Here is a 19,536-nt window from a genome sequence, read left to right as displayed (position 1 = left end):
TACCGACCCTGAATCAATTTTGTTTTTTTTTTTTTGTTTCTGATGTTCACAATGATTGGTATAAATAATAATAATAATAATAATAATGATAATAATAATAATAAAACGAACGGCTTTGAAAATAAATCATTTAAAAAAAGTGTTACACTAATAATAATTTTTTTATTTAAAAATTTTTTTTTACAACGAATTTTCATTATTATCATTATTATTATTGCAAAATATTTTATTTGTTTTATAACAATTAAAAAAAACATGTTGAAATAATAATAATAATTACTTATTAACGTATAAAAATTTTTTAAACAAATCACGTTCGTTTATTATTTAAATAATTTTTTTTTTCGTATTTTTTACGTGAATTTATATATTTTTTATGGTAATAAAGATAACACATAACCGTTTTTTTTGGGGGGAGTGAGGTGGGAAGAGGAGGGAAGGGAAGAGGAGTATACGATTCATCATCGAAATTTTTTTCGTTCGAAACGGTTAATCTGCCGCCATTTATAAAAAAAAAAAAAGAACTCACCCTTAAATTATGCAAGATTTTTTCTACTCGTTTTAAACCCTTTTATTATTATTATTATTATTATTATTAAGCTACCTGATTTTTTTTTCTAGAAAAAAATCGTCTATAAACAAAAGGGTAAAAACGTTAGGTTTTTTTTTTTATACAAAACGGAAACGGATGGAATAATATTCGATTTATGTGGAAATAACAAAAATTTTTTTCTTATTCTTCTTCCTTTTGCGATGGGGGGTAGGGGTAGGAATGGGATGGTGTGAGGGGAAGGTTCAATTTTTTATATAAAATGAAAATTGTTATTATCCACGTGTCAGTCCGACCCTGTAATATTTAAGTTTTTTTTTTCAAGTTCAAACAAAAGCAAAAAAAGTTCTAATTATAATTGATGCACTAGTGAAGGGAATGATAGATGTTTTTTGCTCCCAGCAAAATGGTTGAATGTTTTTTAATTACTCTCGTTTCTTCTCTTAAAATTTTTTTTTTCTCTTCAAGAATTGTTTCGATAAGTAAAAAAGAAAGAAAAAGAAGAGGGAGAGACAAAAAAAAAAAAAAGAAATTTATTATAATTATCATCATCATTGTTACAGGTGCAAGTGATTCTCGGGGCAATATCGTCTGTGGTTAGATCGCAAGCTCAGATAGAACCAATTGAACCATCGGCAACGAATCAGGTACCGCCGCCTGATTTACCACCGAATACAATTGCTAAAATGCAATTAGAAAAATTTAATCTTGATGAACCACAGGGTATGACAAAAACATATCTCGCTGATAGAAGCATCACTTGCAATGATGGTTCACCATCCGGGTGAGTGGTCGTGTAATTACACCGCCGACAAAGTTTTTCATTAAAAAAAATTTTTTTTTGCCGGTTAAAAACAAACCGAAAGGTGAAGAAGAAATAATAATAATGATAATGATAAAAACTCGTTATTTGAATGATTTGTAAAAAATATTCAAAAATTTTTTTTTTCTTCTCTTAAGCTTTTAAATTGAAAAAAAAAAGAAAATTTATGCTAAATCATTGAATAATAAATTTGAAAATTAAAAAAAATTATTTTCGCCATATGATAAACATGAATGTAATGTTTCATCACAAAAAAAAGGAAACGAGAAATTAAATAGATCATTTTTTTTTTTTTTTTTTTTGTAAATAAAAGGTCACTGGAAAAAGTCACTGACTGGACTCGAAAGTTGTAAAAACGTTTGAAAGACATAAAATTTTATTAACCGATGATTCCTTTTATTTATTTATTTATTTTTTTTGCAGATTTTACATAAGACATTCTCAGCAAGGGATGAGTAAAAAATGGATTGTATTTTTAGAAGGGGGTTGGTATTGTTACGATCATAAAAGCTGTCACACACGTTGGATGGATATGAGAACTTTTATGTCATCGAAATTATGGCCTCCGATGAAAATGGGTTAGTTTTTTTTTTTTACGTTTATTTATTAGCCGATTGGGTGTAATCAAGGGAGTTTGTTTCAGTGGGTGGCATACTTTCGGGAAATTCGGAAGAAAATCCATTTTGGTGGAACGCAAATCACGTATTCGTTCCTTATTGCACCAGTGATTGTTGGAGTGGAACCCGAGCGCGGGCGTTCGGGGGTTCACGATTTAGTTTTATGGGAGCATTAGTCGTGCGACAGGTCATACTTGACCTATTACCTCTCGGTCTCGAAAATGCTACCTCATTGATTCTAACTGGAAGTAGCGCGGGAGGAATTGGAGTTTTATTAAATCTCAATTCCGTTAAATCTCTTCTTCACGACGAACTTCGTCTGCACCACATAGCGGTCAAAGGTATTTCCGATAGCGGATGGTTTTTAGATCGAGAACCCTATTTAAAAAATCAACAAACTGTCACGCCGGTTGATGCTGTTAGAAGAGGTATAGCTCTTTGGCAGGGAAAAGTTCCGACATTGTGTGCCGCTCAATATCCTAACGAGCCGTGGAGGTGTTATTTCGGTTATAGGATTTATCCTTTTCTAACAGGTAAATTATTATTATTATCTCTGTTACAAAAGCCTTTGTGATACCGACATGCTAATTAAAATCTTTTTTAAAAAAACCGAAGACATAATTCTGATCGATAGATCGATCCATCGATAAAATCAAAAAAAATTTTTTTTTTTTTTTTTTTTTTCATTTAAAGCTCCTTTGTTTGTGTTTCAATGGCTTTTTGATGAGGCTCAAATGGCAGCTGATAAAGTTGGTGCACCGGTAACAAAACATCAATGGGACTACATACATAAAATGGGAGATAGTTTACGACATACTTTTCAAAATGTTTCGTGAGTTTTTTTTCCTTTTTTCTCTTTTTTTTTTTTTCGTTAACACCTGGAAATAAATTTTGTTTTTTTCTCTTTAGAGCTGTTTTTGCTCCATCTTGTATTTCTCATTCCGTATTAACAAACAAAGATTGGGAAATGATTAAAATCGATGAAATAAGCTTTCCACAAGCAATCAAATGTTGGGAACTTAATTTACAACAAACAAGACCAATGCAAAATCATTACACAATCACAAACGAAAAGTAAATATTTTTCTAAATTATTTTCTTATAGAAAATCCCCTGGAATTTTTATACTCATAAAAATTTATAAAATTTCAGCACTGGAACGTCAATGTTGGCCGATGCACCTCTCGATAATTTATTAAAAACCCAAAGGAAATCGATACAGTTAAACATATACAGAACGGTGGAAGAAGAAACAAATAATACGTCACACGACGAAAGAAAAAGAAGAAGAAAAAAACATAAAAATAAACAAAGAACGGATAAACAAAACAGAGGAAGAAGGAAAAAAAGATTGGGTAAATATAATGACCAAAGAAAAAAGAAAATTTTTTAAAAATTATTAATATTTTTTAATAATTTTCTTTTTCAGGAAGAAAAAATAAAAATCGTCCAATGAGATCATCCCCCATAATTGGTACGGTGAGCATAAATACTTCCGGTACATCCGGAAATAATCAAAAAAAATGTCAACAACATTTAATTGAAAGATGCACGTGGCCCCAATGTAATTATTCATGTCCGAAACTTCATAATCCTTTCACAGGTAAAAAAAAAAAAAAACGCGAAATTATTTAATAATCTTATCATTCTTATCAGCAAACTTTCTCGTACTCATCCTCGACACCATTTCCGTTTCCGCCACGCTTAAAACTTTTTTCAATTTTTTTTTTATTACAGGTGAGGAAATGGATTTTATAGATTTATTAAAATCATTCGGTATGGATATGGCAAGTGTGGCAAATGCTTTAGGCATAGATATTCACACTTTAAATAATATGAGTCACACGGAATTGTTAAATTTATTGACTCAACAGTCTAATAGGTAGTTAGTTACTCGTTTTAGAAAACAAACAAACAAACAAACAAACATAACAAACAAATAATTATCCCTAAGTAAACACATAAAATAAAATAAATGTTTTAAATGTTCCTATATATAATTGACAAAAAAAAAAACAAATAATTATTTATTCTCTTATCTTATTATTATTATTATTATTATTAATAGATTTTATGATTTATATAATAATAATAATAATAATCATAATATTGATGATAGTTTTTTTTTTTTTTAGGATTTTCTTTTTAAAAAAGAAAATTTTTCTGTAGAGTATGTAAATAATAATAATAATTTAAATAAATATGTATGTATGTATATGTATATCGTTGTAGATGATGTTAGTAGTTAAAAAAAGGAAACGATAATAATGATAATATTAATAATGATGATAAAAAGCTCAGTGTAAATATTTATAAATTATTTTATTAAGGTTGTAAAGGAAAGAAGAAGAAGAAAACACATTGGATTTTTTTATTAATTATTAATAAAATCTCCCCCCCCCCCAGTGGTTTATCCAGTGATTTGGATTCTTATCATCTTATCAAATTGATTATTATTATCAAGGTAATTTTTTTTTTTTCATCAAATAATATTTATTTACGGAAACAAAGGAAATAAGGAAAGAAAAAAAGTACAATTGCAACAGCTTTAAGAAAATATAAAAAAAAAACATTTCGTAAATTATTATTATTATTATTAATTAATCGTTCGTTAATTTCATCATCATCATCATCATCATCATCAATATCATTTACATTATGCGTTTTCATTAAATAATAATAATAATAATAATAGTTGTAATGATAAAACGTGGTTAAATGTGTATTAGGTAGAGAGGGTAAATTCTTATAGATGTTGCATTGTTTTTAGTTTTTAAGTCGGTTTTTTTTTTTTTAGTATTTAGTGTACTAAATTTAAATTTAAATTTAAATTAAAAACAATTTAAAGCCAAATTAATTAATTGTTTGTAGTAATTAATAAAATTTTTAAACTACCTCTTTTGTTCATTTTAATATTAAATGATGGATATTAAATTTAAATTTAAAAAAAAAAAATTTTTTATTTTTGATTTACAAAATTATTTTAATTTTAACCCTTTTTTAATTACGTTAATTGAAATTATTATTATTATTTATATTCGTATTATTATTATTATTATTAAACGAAAAATTACGACGGGGTGATTCATCGGTAATACTTTACAAAAGTTCAACAGGTAAGTAATGTAAAAAAAAAAAAAAATTATCCAGGTGTCGTTTCCTCTTTTAAAAACAAATCAAGAAATTTCCCCTCCCCCAACCCCTCCCCTCCGATCGTTATTCGTTCGTTTTAAATTTAATTAAAAAAATTTTTTTTTAATTGTTTAAATAATTTTTTAATTAAATAATAATAAAATAATTGGCGTCGTAAATATTATTGATTTCTTAATTAAAAATAAATTAAAGTTGATTTTATGTTTAAAAAGTTTTTCAAAAATTTTCTTTTTAAAAGTTTTTTGGCGCCAAAAAGTTTTTAAAATAAAAAAATAAATAAACCGTACGAATGATAAATTTTTTTTTTGTCGATGATGAACTCATCATACGTACCCGCGGATTTATTTACTTAATTAATTTTTTAATATTTATTAAATGGAAAGGTTCAATAGCAGACGAAACTCTTGGACAAAGTACAGAAAAAATTGGTTGGACGGTCAGTACCTGAAAAGGAAAAACGCTTCTAACACCAATAAGAAAAACCTCGGAAGTGATAGGAGAGTTGCAAAATTTTCCGGATTGGTGGTTTGTATCAAATCTTAGAAAAACGTTTTAAGGTTGTAGTTGTAAAGGTCGTAAGGTTGAGGTCGTAAGGTCGTGAAATCTTTATAAATTCAAATAAATATAATATCGATCGAGAATAAGCAACAAACAACAAACTTTTTGAACGATCTTCACGCACACGAAATAATAAGGATAATAAATAATAAACATTTCCTTCGACATTACGAACTCTCTAGAAATAATAATAATAATAATAATGTCAATTACGTTTATCATCTCCCCACATATTTGGTCTCCCGGTTTAAATTCAGTGTAAATGATTATCACGTTAAACTTTTGTTATTTCGTCAGGTGAAATTTTGTGTATTGCGTCGGGAGGACATGTTAAAAAAAAAATTATAATTAAAATGCGTAATAATTTATCATTATTATTATCATCATCATCGAAATTTATCGGATTATTATTATTATTATTATTAAATTTCGTAAGTAAAATATCGTGTTGCGGATATTTGACGGTGTCGTCGTTACCCGGTAATAAATTAGAATTAAATTGGAATTGCGATGAATATATAAATAGCATATGGATTTACGATAAGGATCCAATTGAAATTCCAGGTGAGTGTGAATTCATTTCCGGTTTTATCGATAACGCGCGCGACAGAGCGTGACGAAAAAAAATTTTTTTTTTTTTTTTTCCAGATGCTCAACCTTTGAATATATTTTTCACGGATAATTTTTTAAAAGGTTATTTCGATACGAATATCACGTATAATCCAGAACCTTTTCCCGGAGGTTGGTCGAAGAATGATGATGGCGATGATGATGATGATAATAAAAACAATAATAATTATTGTTTATATTGGTTGGTGATTAATTATAAAGAAAAAAAAAATAAAATAATAAAATGTTTTAAAATAAATCCGACTTGGATGGGTGATAACAAGTAAGTTACGTATTTTTTTTTTTTTTTTAAATAATAAAAATTTATTTATTTTTTTTTTTTAAATAGGGAAAAGTTAAAATACCTTTCGCTACCGTTAATGTTTATACCGGGTACTCATAATTCGGGTACTGTTGTTAAAAAAACAAAATCAAAATTTAATCTCAGTCATTTGGATAATTTAATACTCACTCAAGATGAAAGCATATGGAATCAACTCGTTTATGGTATAAGATTTTTAGATTTTAGAATTGGTTATTATCCACAGGAAAAGGATCCGGATATGAGGTTTTCTTCTTCTTCTTCTTAACTTTAAGGAATCTCTGTTTGAAAGGTACATTAAAAAATCCTCCATTTTTTTTTTAAGGTTTTGGATAAATCACGACATGTTAAGAATTCAACCGCTTTTACCCGTTTTAAAAAATGTCGTCCAATTTATAAAACGTTCACCGGATGAAATAATAATATTAGATTTTCATAGATTTCCGGCTGGTTTTAAAAATAAAAATTCTAGATTAATTCACATGGAATTAATAAATTCAATCGAAAAAGTATTAAAAAATTTAACCGTACCACGACCTCCGAGTCAAACAAAACTTAAATTGGAAAATATTTGGAAAAGTGATAAAAGACTCATTGTCAGTTACAGCGAAGATAATTTTGTTTGGGGTATTCTGATTAACTTTTAAAATTTGTGCTTTAATCGATAAAAAACTTTTTTTAAAATTGTTTTTTGTTTTGTAGAGACTCCTTGGTTGTGGAGTAGCGTTTCTCAAAGATGGGGTAACAAAAGAACGCCGTCAACATTGGAAAAATTTTTAGATAATACATTTAGAGATGTAGCACCGAGAAAATTATGGGCAGCCATGGCTGAATTAACACCGACTCCATTAGATTTTTTAGGAAGTGGATCTCTGAGATCAATGGCGAATAGCGTTAACGGATTATTAAGTACTTGGTTTATTGAAAAAAAAAATTGGACGAGTAGAGCTAATATCGTTGCACCGGATTTTTTCCTTGGTACTAATTTGATAAATATTGCCATTGAAGAAAATTTAAGGAGAGCCAACGAAAACAAATAATTTACATAAGTAATTTTTCTTATTATTATTATTATTAACCGTTTTTAATAACCGAAATTAATAAGGTGTGTGGTAATTTATCTTTAACTTCTTTTCTTTCTATCTAATTTTATATATAAAAAAAAGAATAATAATAACTTTTTTTTTTTTAACGGTTTTTTAATTAATTAAATTTTTTTTAATGTTTAGATAAACAGTTAAGTTTTAAATAATAAAATTTTTTTTTTAACTTTCGTAAAATTAAAAATTATTTTTTCTTTCTTTCAAATTATTAATACTCATTTTAATTAACAAAAATATTCTTCTTCTTCTTCTTCTTTTTTACTTTTTTCTCATTCACAGCCCCTTAGTATTAATTATTCGTAGTAGAAAAATTAATAATAAAAAAAAAAGTAATAATAAGTGTAAATAATATATACGAACGTTGTTTAAATTTTTATTACTTGAGAGTCACAAATTAAACAATGATGTGTGAGATTAAGGCAATCTTCGTGAAATATGTGTTTACAATAAAAAATAATTAAATTACTCGTTGAATCTCCCCGATGTAATGTTCTTTCGTTGCAAGCCCCACATATTTGTTCGTCGTCGACTCTTATTCCCCTCCTGTGTGTATTTATTAACCTTGCTTGCAAATTAAAATAATCCTTTACCAAAATTTTTTTACAGCCTTCTTGAACGGAAACCTACGTCATAAATACCGTCATTAATTTAAATCAAAAACTAAAATTTTTCTTAGTACGATTTAAATTTTAATAACGTTGTTTACTTGTAAACGATAGTCCTTCATCATTTTCCCTAATGAATTTTTCAAACCTGGAATGGGTAGTCCCGGTGCTATTCTCCTGACGAGAAGTCTTGGATCAATTGCTGTACCTATATTTTGTAAAAGATATGTTATGAAATCCGGTTTGTTGAGCGAGCTCTGTATTAAATTCTGTAAGAAAAAAAGAAGAATGAGATGAATGAATGATTGTTTGAGATAATTTTCGTCATGTTGTTTTTGTTTTTTTGACACTCTACCTCCCATAATTCCGCATCATCTTGTTCTTTACAAAAATTTGTCGCTTGTTCAATGTTTTTAAGTTCTTCCGTCATTAAAATTAATGCTTCTTTTGAATTACCCATTCTTGCCAACAAATGAACCATTTCTGGGAAAAATTTCCTTTCCTGACATATGTTCAATGCTTCCTGTATGGGATAATGATCGCTTCTCCTTAAAAACGGAAGTAATTTTTCACGGGCGAAATCAGCGTGTAATTCGATTAGTTGACCGTGATATTTCCTACTGATTTCACCATCTTTATCTTGTTTGTCTAATGCGTCTAAATATTTGTGAAGGAAATATCGATTATTCTAAAAACATATAATAAATAAAAACTAATAAAACGATGTCATCAGATTACAAGATTAAAATCTCATCAATCAAAAATTGATGATCCTAATGGCGATTGTAAACAACAACGTGGTAATTTTTCCTATTGCTATGAGTACCTGTAATTTTTCCACTATCACATCGACCGGTATTGAATAATTATTTAAAAACAAAATAACTGCTTGATCCGGATCCAAATTCATTAAATGCTCAACCATACCGTGAATGGACGAATATAATTTATGCTTTTTGATCAAAGAAAAAATGTTTTTATCTCTGACTTTTAAATATGTTTTCAAAGCTAAATCATATTTTTTTTCATGAGTGTATAATATAGCCAAAGCTTCCAACAATATCATATTTTTGGTATCGTTCATCGACATGGCTACGATTTGATTGACCACAGCTGTTATTATGGCAGGAACATGGTATAAGTTGGAAGGCCATTCTTTAATCAATTTTAAAAATCCAGGAGGATCTGTGTTGAGAAATTCAAAAAGGACCATTTCGTAAACTTGTTGACTCAATTTGTAATCTCCGATTGGTAAGTAAGAACTAATGGCTTTAAGCTGTTGAACTCGAGCAAATTTATAAAAACTTTCTTCCCATAATTTTTTTTCTTTACCTAATTAAAATTTTAAAACTTTGTGTTATTCATGTCCAAAAACAAAATCATTGGGTAATTTTAAAAATGAAAAAAAAAAATTAAAGTTACCTAATATTTTTTGACACAGTTCACCTGCTTTACGATATTCTTTTTGCAATAATAAATAATCTATATATGATTTTCCTACTTCTAAAATTGTAAATTTATTCGAATCTTTAACAGCTTCAAGTGCATCATCAAATTTCTGATGTTTTATAAGCCATGCAACTTTATCATTTGCATCATATGGACAAGCAACAACAATATCACGAGGAGAAACAATAAAGTACCGGTTTTCTTTTCTAACTGACTCCAAATGGTAGTCATTACAATTGTAAGTTCTATATTCCTTAAAAATAAGTTCATCTGGTCCTGCTACCTAAAACCATTTCAAGGTTAAAAAGTTCTGTTTTTTTTTAATAGAGTTTATATGTAAATGTATGTTTAGTGTACTTCAATGTAATCATTTCCAATCGGCTGAACAATTTGAAGTGTTGGTCGTTTAACAGTCCCATCATCATCTAATGTTTTTGCAACTCCTAATAATACAATGTGTAAATCGGTTTTATTAGTAGATTCTATAAGTGGTGCAATACCAGATATATAAAAATCAGTAGTAAAAGAGTAAATAATATCTATTCTGTAAGGTGGTAGTTTTTGAGGGAGAACAAAATTTTTTTCACTACTATTTCTGCGTCTGATGCTGCAAACTCTGACAACATCAACCCAACCAATCTGTAACAAAAAATTGATTTTTTTTTTTTTTTAATTATTCTTAAGTTTTTTTAATAAGAAAATACCAATAAATTATCAAATTTACCAAAAGTGTTAGGTCATCGAACCAAACCATATTGCACCTGAAGTCAGAAGATGTAACACATCGATTTTCAGGCCACTTAATGAGACCAAGAGAGCATTTATTATCTACATCATACACTCTTACACCAATATCAGAAGTCCAAGCAACAAATTGCTTACTCCAAACAATATTTTGCACAAATCCTTCAGCCTCACTAATCATTGTTGATCTATACATATATATATATATAAAAAAAAAAAAAAAAACTACTTACTTAAAATTTAAATTTTAAAAAATTGTTTGCATTAATTCCACATACTTGAAACCATATAATAGTGCTTTTTCATGAAGAACCAGTCTTTCATCTCCAGTTATAAATCTCCTATGAGAATTCAATTTATAATATAAAGGATCAATAGCAATAGATTTAACTAAACGTCCAATATTTAAATCGTAATCATTCTCTGAAGTGTAAAGGCCACAAACATGAACATAACCATCATCAGAACAACTGGCAACAAAATCCCCTCTTTCATCCATACTTATTTTATTTATCGAAACTGAATGTCCTTTTAATTCCTCTGAATTTTTAACTATGTTTCCTTGATGATCAAATAAATGTATTGATCCCCAAGTTGTTCCCATACAAATTAATTTTGGATGAACAGCAAGACAAGTGGCTGAACATTTTCCTAAAACTCCTGTCAAATTATTTTTTAACCTAGCATATTTAAGTTTAGGTAATTCTTCTTCTTCCTCCTCCTCTTCTTCTTCTTCTTCATCTTCATCCTTTTCTTTATTGGTTTGAATGCTGTGATTGGAATTGGAGCTTATTTCTGTAATTGTAAATATTTATACAATATTTTTTTAAAAAAGAGAAAGAAAAAAATTTTTATATGTAATAAAAAAAAAAAAAAGAAAAGAAAAGATAAATAAACATACCTTTACTATCCATGATTTTTTTTAAATAACGGTTTAATTTTGGTTAATGTGTCTTTGATATGGAATATTTACGAGTGATAGTAGTAATAATAATAAAAATAATAATAATAATAATAACAATACTTCATTTTGAAATCATCGCTGCCATCATTAATTTAACTTGGTTTCCACATAAAAGTAATTCGTATAAAAATTTTATTTTTTTACATTAAATCCTAGTTTATTTCTATTTGAAAAAATTAAGAAACGAAAAGGAAAATTTTTTAAAAATAAATTTATCACGGAATAAATAAAAAAAATTATTTTAAAGTTTTTCAATTGAAAAAAAAAATTGTACTTTATCAGTGTATGGCAAGCAATTTAAATAAGTTAATAATACAATAACAAAGTTGATAAGCAAACTATTGAAAACAATTTTAATGGTGAATTATTTAAGACATTCTAATTGTAATTTTTTTTACATGTAAACAATGTTATTCTGGTTTTTCGAAGTTATTTTTCTTTTTTTTTTTTTCAGAAACGTACCTTTAATCAATAATTAAGTTTTTGGGATTTTTCAAAAGGCTCAGCTAAATGACGTCACATTCTCAAGTCAGCTGTTCAGTTTAGAGATTTGCTTTCCTGAGAACGGACGTGAATAATGTGCGCATTCGTGCTGTGTAGAATTTATGATTGATTTTTCAATAATCTTATAAGTTTTTAATTGGTAATAAAATACTCTATAACAATGTTTTCGGGGATAACAAATCAAATGAGTCAAGTTAGCAGCTGGATCGGCGTCAAAAAGGGGGATGTCGATCCATCCAAATCGTCTACAGAGGAAAAAGCTAGTTCCCCAAATGTTGAAAACCAGGATGCCCCTGCAGAAGGCACGAGGTAAAATCTTTTAGACAAAAAGGCAATAAAAAATTTACTGCTTTATTGCTCTCCAATATCTATTTATATATATATGCTTGTATTTATACTTTTCCTTTGTTGAGGTTTGAAAAAATTGACTCAAGCTTTTTAAAAAGCTTTGAAAATCACTAAACTTTTTGCTTTTTTTTGAAGCTCTACCATATCCAATAATAAGTAAAATCAAATTTTTTTGATAAAAGCTTACAATAAATATTAGAAACATTTCATTTTTTTTCCATTTGAATGCTAAATTGATTAAAAAGAATTCACTAAATAATACAATATGTTTGTATAAGATTTATTTGATTATATAATATAATCAAAAAATTTTTCCTCTTAAAATTGTATTAACTGATTTCGAATTGTATTGTTTTACATTTTCACAGATTTCAATGAAAAATTTTTTATCCCCCCCCCCTACTATTTTAAAATGCCAAGTATTGATTTGCATTTGTTTCTTTGTATTTAAAATAATGTACTGTTTAACATTTCAATAGAACCTTAAAATTAAAATTTAATTATATTTTTGAATTATTTCATGTATTATTTACACAGTCCTACTGCGAGTAAAGGAAGCAAATTTGAAGTATTATCGAGTGTTAAAGGTCAGATGACAAGTTGGATTGGTAGTGTTCAAGTACCGAGTGTACCTAATTTGTTTACCAAAGGAAGCAACACTACTTCATCATCTGAAACACAAAATGTTGAAGGTGGTAGTGGAGATGGTAAAGCTGATTCTCCAACATCTGGAGAATCTGTTAAAGGATCTCCTGAGCAACAAAAAGATGAAGATGACAATTCCAGGTAATCATCACTTTTAAATTTAAAATGTTAACACCTGATATTACCTATAAAGTTTCTATTATTTTTATTTTTATTTTTATTTTATGATATCTCAGCCCTAAAATTGAATAATAATAATAATAATTAAATGCCTCAATGTAAATTTTATTCAAACATGCAATCAATATTATTAAATTAAAAAAAAAAATAAATAAGTTGCTTTTGAAATTTAAGAATTATAAAAAAAATATCAACTTAACTATCATTTTCAAAAAAAAACAATTCAGGTATTTACAAAAAATAAACAAAAAGGTACACAATACTTATTATAGAAAAACAAAATCAGGTATGGCGGATATGCAAATATAAATTTATAAATATTAAATTGTAAATTATTCTTGTCATAAAACAATGAGTATAAATTTTATATAATGTATAAGATAAATTACTCCATGTTTTTTGTAATTAGGGGAGAAAAAAATATTATTATTATTATTATTATTATTTGTTAAAACTACCCTTTTCTCTCATCGTCGTCGTCTATCTCTTTTCTTTCCACAGGGTAGAAAAATTATTTATTTTACAGGTAATTAATAAAAATTAATTATTAAATCGATTCGGACTATTAATAAAATGTTATTTAACAAAAAAAAAATCTCATGATGTAAAATATTTGTACCGTAACGTTATCAAAAAACACAAAGGAATTCAATAATAAAGCAAATAATAATAATAATAATAATAATAATAATAATAATAATAATAATCATAATAATAATAATAATAATAATAATTTTATATTATATTCAAAGTGGCTGAGATAAACTTTTTCTTTTATTTATTTATTTATTTATATACTTGATTTGAATCGATTTTTTTTGTTTTTTTTTTTTTTGATTTATTATTATTATTATTATTTTATTTTATTTTATTTTTTATTTTTATTTTTATTCATTTTATTTAGTTTTGTTAAAATGACAAATGAAGCTTTCAAAGAAGTGTCGGCGCCTTTTGTTGCATTTTCCAATTTAGTAAAAAATTTAGCTGTCAGGTGAGAAAAAATCATCATTATTATTTATTAAGAAAAAATTTAACAATAATTTAATTATTAAAGAATTAACAAAGGAAATTAATAGGTGTGTGGGTGCTTGGTTGGCGTACCTGCTTCTCGTAATACCTGTGTGTGTGGGGGGGGGGCAAGCTCAAGTTGAAATTATTAAACAATTTCGTTGAAATATCTTAAATTAAAACGAATCTCATCGTTTTATTTTTTATTAACAGAGAGAAAGAGAGAGAGAGAGAGAGAGAGTGAGAGTGAGAGAGAAAAGGGAAAAAGATGAAAATAGAAAAAAAAAAAAAAAAATTACACTCTTGATTGTTATTTATTTAAAAGTAACCTTTTTTCTAATGGGTTACAAAAAATAAAAAGGAGAAAAGAAAACCTTTTTCGTTCGTTCCTTTTTCTCTTTCTTTTTTTTTTTCTGCCGTTGCGTATTTTTAAATAAATAAATTTATTATACATAGGAGGGATAGTTAAATACATACGTATAAATTTTTCAAGGGATACCAAAAAAAAAAGAAAATTCCAGAAGTTTGTCGTATTTGGTTCGTTATTTATATTTTATGGATTTTTCGTCGTTTTTTATGTTTCGTTTATATTGCGGAAAAGCATTTAAAATTTTCCTTTTTTTTTTTTTTTAAAAAGAAAATTATTACCGTGGCGTCGTCACCTGTAAATTTATTTATTTAATGCTTCCTTCTCCCTCCTCCCTCCCATAATACTTTAATGTGTCGAGGTGTCGAAGAGGGGGGGGGGAAAAAAATTGTTTAATTTATTTAATTGAATGTAATCATCGGTGCGAATTATTTTATTTTCCTTTAATTTTTTTTTTTTACTCGTACGAAGGTGCGAAAGAGAACCTTTTGTTTTTTTTATTGTCGAATCAAAAAAGGTTTGTTGTTGTGTTTGTTGTTGTTGTTTGTTGTCGTCGCGTTTCTCATGTTTTAGATTTCATTTAGGTTAATTTTTCTTTTCTTTCTTTTTTTGTTGAGGGGGAGAGGGTATTGTACGTGTGTAAACAAGTTGGAAAAAATATTTAAAAAACTGTTTTAGAAGGTTTATTATTATTATTATTTGGAAAAATTTAAAAAAGAAAAGGTTAAAAGGGAAAAAATCAAGTCGAGAACAAAAAAAAAAGAAAAATTTTCTTTTTTATTAGAATTTTTTTAATTTAGCTTTAATCCGTTAACCTGATCTTTTTCTTTTTTTTTTCTCTTCGCGATGAAAAATTTGTTATAGTATCGAGGAAAAATGTTTTACCAAAAAAAAAGGAGAAAAATGGAGAAAAAAGGAAAAACAAAAAAAAAAAAAACAAAAATTTTCCAGTTTAAATCCGTTCGATAAAAAAAAAAAAAAAAAAAGAAATGACGTAATTACAATTTTTTTTTTCTTTTTTTTCGTAATGAGTTTTAATAAGTTTTCCAAGTTAATTAAATTCAATACGCGATTATTATTATTATTATTATTATTTACGACGCGTTGTCTTTTTTTTTTTTTTTTTTTTTTTTATTTTCACTTTAATTAATGACGATGAGGAAAAAAACGAAAAAAGAAACTAATTTCATTTGTAAATTTCTGTCGGATTTTTTGTTTTTTAATCGGAAACGGAAATAATTGAAAGGGAAAAAAAATATGAAAAGTTTTCCTTACTTTTCTTTCTTTTTTTTTTTTTGTTTGAAAAATTTAAAAATAAAATTCGGACTTTAGAAAATTTAACCTTAAAATCAATGGCCGGGGGGTGGGGAAGGGTTTAAATGTAGAAAATTTCATTTCGGTTTTATGAATTAAAAAAACATCCGTATCGAAAACGGGAAAAGGTTAGTCAGTCTGAGGACAATGGAAAAACCTTATTTATCAAGACGGAATGTTCAGATTAAAGTCTTTTAAAGGTTTCCCTCATTTATTAATTTTCCTTTTGCAAAAAAATAAAAATAAAAAAAAATAAAGAAAAAGTGTTTTACCCTTCTCCTTTCTTTTTCCGCCCCTCGCCCCTTCGGTCGTTGATTTACGATACTTTTCGACTTTTGTTTTTTTTTTTTTTTTTTTTTAATTTTTTCCTGCTGGGAAAAATGATGGCGACAGTCCGTGGAAATCGAATTTTTTTTTCTTTCGAGTTTAATCCTGGAGAAGAAAAAAAAAAAAAAAAAAAAACTTGACCAATGTTTTTATTACTTTTCCTTTGTTTTTTTTTTTGCCAGGGGGGGAGGAGTTGGAAGGGGCGGTTTAAAAGAGTCAGTATTTTCCCATCACATGGACTTAGCATTGCCTTAATGAACTCTTATTTTGTTTGTTTGTTTGTTTTCTTCGTAACTTTACTAAGATAATAATTCTTCACCTTTTCTTTTTTTTTTTGTTTGTTTGTTCTTTTCTTTGTTTGTTTGCAACAGATTTTTTTTTTTTTCGTTCAAAAAAATAAGGAAAAAAAAAGTAAAAAAAGATGATTTTTTTTTTCCTGTCGTAAATTTTATCGTCGAAAACGACGTTAATTTAGTTTTTTTTCTGCATCATTCGCTTGAAATACATTTTAAAATTTATGTATATATAGTTTTTACGACGACCTTTTATATAAATATAAAAAGGAAATTACGAGATAACCGGAAACACACAAATATTTCGAACAAAAATATTTTTTTCGCAACATAATCGCACGCAAAATTTTTCCCGCGTTGTGTAAAATCAATGTTTAATGGGTTTTATATTTTTTTTTTTTTAAAGAAAAAATCTATCGAGCTCTTTCTAAAACGTTGGTGGAATGAGGTAGGGGGAGGGGGTAAAAAAAAAAAAACTAATTTGAAATCTTTACTAGCTAAATATATATATATATAAATAAATATAAAATTTATTTTATTTTATTTATTTTTCTCTCGCACAGCGCAACTGGTGGAGCTGATAGTGATGCTGCAGTCGAAGAAGAAGATCAAGGAGATGAGGAAAAAGAAGGTGGAATCGGTGGGGGTAAGTTGGAAAATCGAATAGAGTTTCGATTATACATCTTTTTTTTATTTCTTTTTATACATTTATATATATTTTCTTTTTAAGGTGTTAGTATATAATGAAAAAGAGGAATTTTCTCTCTCTGCGTTTATCATTTATTATAATCATTATTATTATTGTTATGATTATTATTATTATTATTTGTTAATAATGTTATTTCGTAGAAAAATTGTGATTGCGTAAATGATTTCAATTTTAGTTTTTTCTCTCTTTTTCTTTCTCTCTCGAAAATGAAATCAAAACAAAATTTCTAAAAGTTAAGAAATTGCAATTTTGAATTTTTATCCGTTCCCGCCCTTGCCCCCGTCCCGTAAAACGGGAATAAAACGTAAATGTACAAAAAAAAATTAAAAGGAGGAAAAACCTTTTTATAGTAATCAATTTAGGGAATGACTAAAACTAGATTTTCATTTTAAATTTTAGTGTCTAATAAAGCGGTGAAAGGAGCTAAAACATTAGGAAACTTTTTATTTTCCGCTGTGAACAAAGCCGGTGAAACAGTTTCGAAAGCTGGAGCCAAAATCAAAAAAACAGTCGAAGAAAATGTAAGTCAATTACGACCGTAACGGTTGTTTTTATTATTATTATCATCATCATCATCATCATTGTTAATATTTCTTTTCTTTTCATTTTTCTTTCTTTTTTTTTTGTTTGGTGGGTGGGAGGAGAGGAGGGGGTTTTCATTTCATATTTTAATTTCCTTTTCACTTCAACAAGTTGATTTTTTTTTTTTTTGTTCTTCTCTCCTTTCTCTCCTCCTCCGTAAACCTTTTTTTCTCTTGCGTTTTGGTTTCCCGCTGTTTTTTATTTTCCTCCCCTCCTCTCTCCCCTCCTTTATTTTCCCCCCCTCAAGGGAAAAAAGTTTTTAAAAGGAGCCGAATAACTCACAAATCGATCATAAATTAAAAAATTGCGTTTGAATCGATCGAGTAGGATTTTATAGTGGTTTGAATTTTTGTTTTTTTTTTTCGCGAATGAAAAAAATTTGTTGGAAAATTCGTCGGAAATTTTTTTTTTTTTCATTTATCGATCCGCATTAACGTGAAAATTTTTTTTTAAAACTTTTCCACGCCTGTTTTAACGAACAATTATAATGTTACGAACGAACGATTTTGTCGTTTCGAGACATTTTTTTTTTCTTTTTTTTTGAATGGATGGCAGACAGGGAAGGAAGGAAGGAACGTAAAAAAGCTGTTCGCCGTTCAGATCGAACGTAATCGATTTTTTTTTTTTAATTTTAACGTCACGGAAGCGATTAGGGGAATTTTGGGTTTTTTCCCCTCCTTTTTACAATCGCGAATTTATTCGTTTCATAATTTTTTTTTTCTCTTGCTGACAAGTTGAATTTCGGTTTTTTCTCCCCCCCCCATCCCCAACCCCTTATTCTCACCCGTACCGGAAAAATAATTTCTGGACGATATCGAAGTAAAAAAAAAAAAAGACATTTTTAAAACTCAATTTTTAATAAAAGAATTTTCCGGATAAACGTTTTTCTTTTTTTTTTTTTGGGGGGGGTGTGGGAGTTTTCGAGTTTTGCCCTTTCGAGTGTTTTTGTTTCAAAAGTTATTAAACCCCCTCTGTTTTAGAAGGAGAGGGAGGGAGGGGGAAAACTCAAAAAAAAAAAAATTTCTATGGTTTGACTAATTCTTTTCCGAGCTGGAACCTTTTTCTGTTTTTTTTCTGATAAGTCAGCAACTTAATTTGTTTTCCGGTTTTTTTTTTTGGTTTTTTTATTCATAATCCCTTACAAAAAAAAAAAAAAGATGTTGAAGTTGAAAATTTAGTAATGAATTTTATCGTTTGAAAAACGAAAAAAAAAAAAAAAATTTTTTTTGGAATTTAGTTTCGAAACGACATTTGAATTGGAAAGGTTTAAAAAAATATTTAAAAAAAAAAATGATGATTTCTTATCGATCGTTGTTAAAGTTATCGCAAAACAGACAATTCGAGATTGAACCCTTCCCCCCCCCCAAAAAAAAAAAAAAAAGTTTTAATTTTCATTCATTCTTTACGCTCTCCCTCGCCCCCCCCCCCGCTTCCAAACGTCAGTCGAGTGAATTTGTTTTCGAGTTGATTAAAATTTTTTCGTTTTTTTTCGTCGTCGTCGTCGCCGCCCACGCCTTCGAATGAATGTTTATTCGTCTGAATTGTTTTTTTGGATTGCATGGAAAACCCCTCCCTTTTTTTTTTGTTGGAGCCACGACGGGTTCGATTTCCGGTTTTCCGATTCACGAGTTTTTCTCACGTAAATGTGTGTACGTGGTGTTTTGATTCATTTCAAAACTCTGTATTTTTTTTTTTCTTTCCGGGAGCCGTAAAAGAAAGTAAAGAAATAAATATAAAAAGAAAAATTTAATTTTTACCCCCC

At 27.7% G+C, this 19,536-nt stretch overlaps 5 protein-coding genes across 5 annotated transcripts; 4 read left to right on the top strand and 1 right to left on the bottom strand.

Annotated features, from left to right (window-relative positions):
- Window positions 1-1,236: 1,236 nt before the first annotated feature.
- Phum_PHUM253970 (uncharacterized protein) lies at window positions 1,237-3,876 on the top strand (the record flags this gene model as incomplete). Its single annotated transcript, XM_002426409.1, has 8 exons — window positions 1,237-1,334; window positions 1,797-1,951; window positions 2,017-2,523; window positions 2,684-2,822; window positions 2,900-3,064; window positions 3,143-3,345; window positions 3,420-3,593; window positions 3,728-3,876. 8 exons carry the CDS (start codon window positions 1,237-1,239, stop codon window positions 3,874-3,876), a joined length of 1,590 nt encoding a protein of 529 aa, XP_002426454.1.
- A 2,814-nt stretch (window positions 3,877-6,690) lies between these two features.
- Phum_PHUM253960 (Variant-surface-glycoprotein phospholipase C, putative) lies at window positions 6,691-7,748 on the top strand (the record flags this gene model as incomplete). Its single annotated transcript, XM_002426408.1, has 4 exons — window positions 6,691-6,878; window positions 6,958-7,259; window positions 7,335-7,610; window positions 7,738-7,748. The coding sequence occupies 4 exons, from the start codon at window positions 6,691-6,693 to the stop codon at window positions 7,746-7,748; spliced, it is 777 nt and encodes a 258-aa protein (XP_002426453.1).
- Window positions 7,749-8,100: 352 nt separating this feature from the next.
- On the bottom strand, window positions 8,101-11,447 carry Phum_PHUM253950 (light protein, putative; the record flags this gene model as incomplete). Its single annotated transcript, XM_002426407.1, has 9 exons — window positions 8,101-8,358; window positions 8,442-8,609; window positions 8,696-9,028; window positions 9,167-9,672; window positions 9,763-10,072; window positions 10,147-10,428; window positions 10,514-10,721; window positions 10,812-11,328; window positions 11,435-11,447. 9 exons carry the CDS (start codon window positions 11,445-11,447, stop codon window positions 8,101-8,103), a joined length of 2,595 nt encoding a protein of 864 aa, XP_002426452.1.
- A 714-nt stretch (window positions 11,448-12,161) lies between these two features.
- Window positions 12,162-13,139, top strand: Phum_PHUM253940 (uncharacterized protein; the record flags this gene model as incomplete). Its single annotated transcript, XM_002426406.1, has 2 exons — window positions 12,162-12,310; window positions 12,887-13,139. The coding sequence occupies 2 exons, from the start codon at window positions 12,162-12,164 to the stop codon at window positions 13,137-13,139; spliced, it is 402 nt and encodes a 133-aa protein (XP_002426451.1).
- Window positions 13,140-16,926: 3,787 nt separating this feature from the next.
- Window positions 16,927-17,734, top strand: Phum_PHUM253930 (uncharacterized protein; the record flags this gene model as incomplete). The annotated part of the gene is made up of 3 exons (XM_002426405.1): window positions 16,927-16,931; window positions 17,047-17,129; window positions 17,592-17,734. The coding sequence occupies 3 exons, from the start codon at window positions 16,927-16,929 to the stop codon at window positions 17,732-17,734; spliced, it is 231 nt and encodes a 76-aa protein (XP_002426450.1).
- Between the last annotated feature and the right edge of the window lie 1,802 nt (window positions 17,735-19,536).

Source organism: Pediculus humanus, genomic scaffold (assembly GCF_000006295.1).
Source record: "Pediculus humanus corporis 1103172107627 genomic scaffold, whole genome shotgun sequence".
Lineage (NCBI taxonomy): Eukaryota > Metazoa > Arthropoda > Insecta > Psocodea > Pediculidae > Pediculus > Pediculus humanus.
The sequence above is the reverse complement of the archived record's forward strand: the minus strand, read 5'-3'. Positions and strand labels throughout refer to the sequence as shown.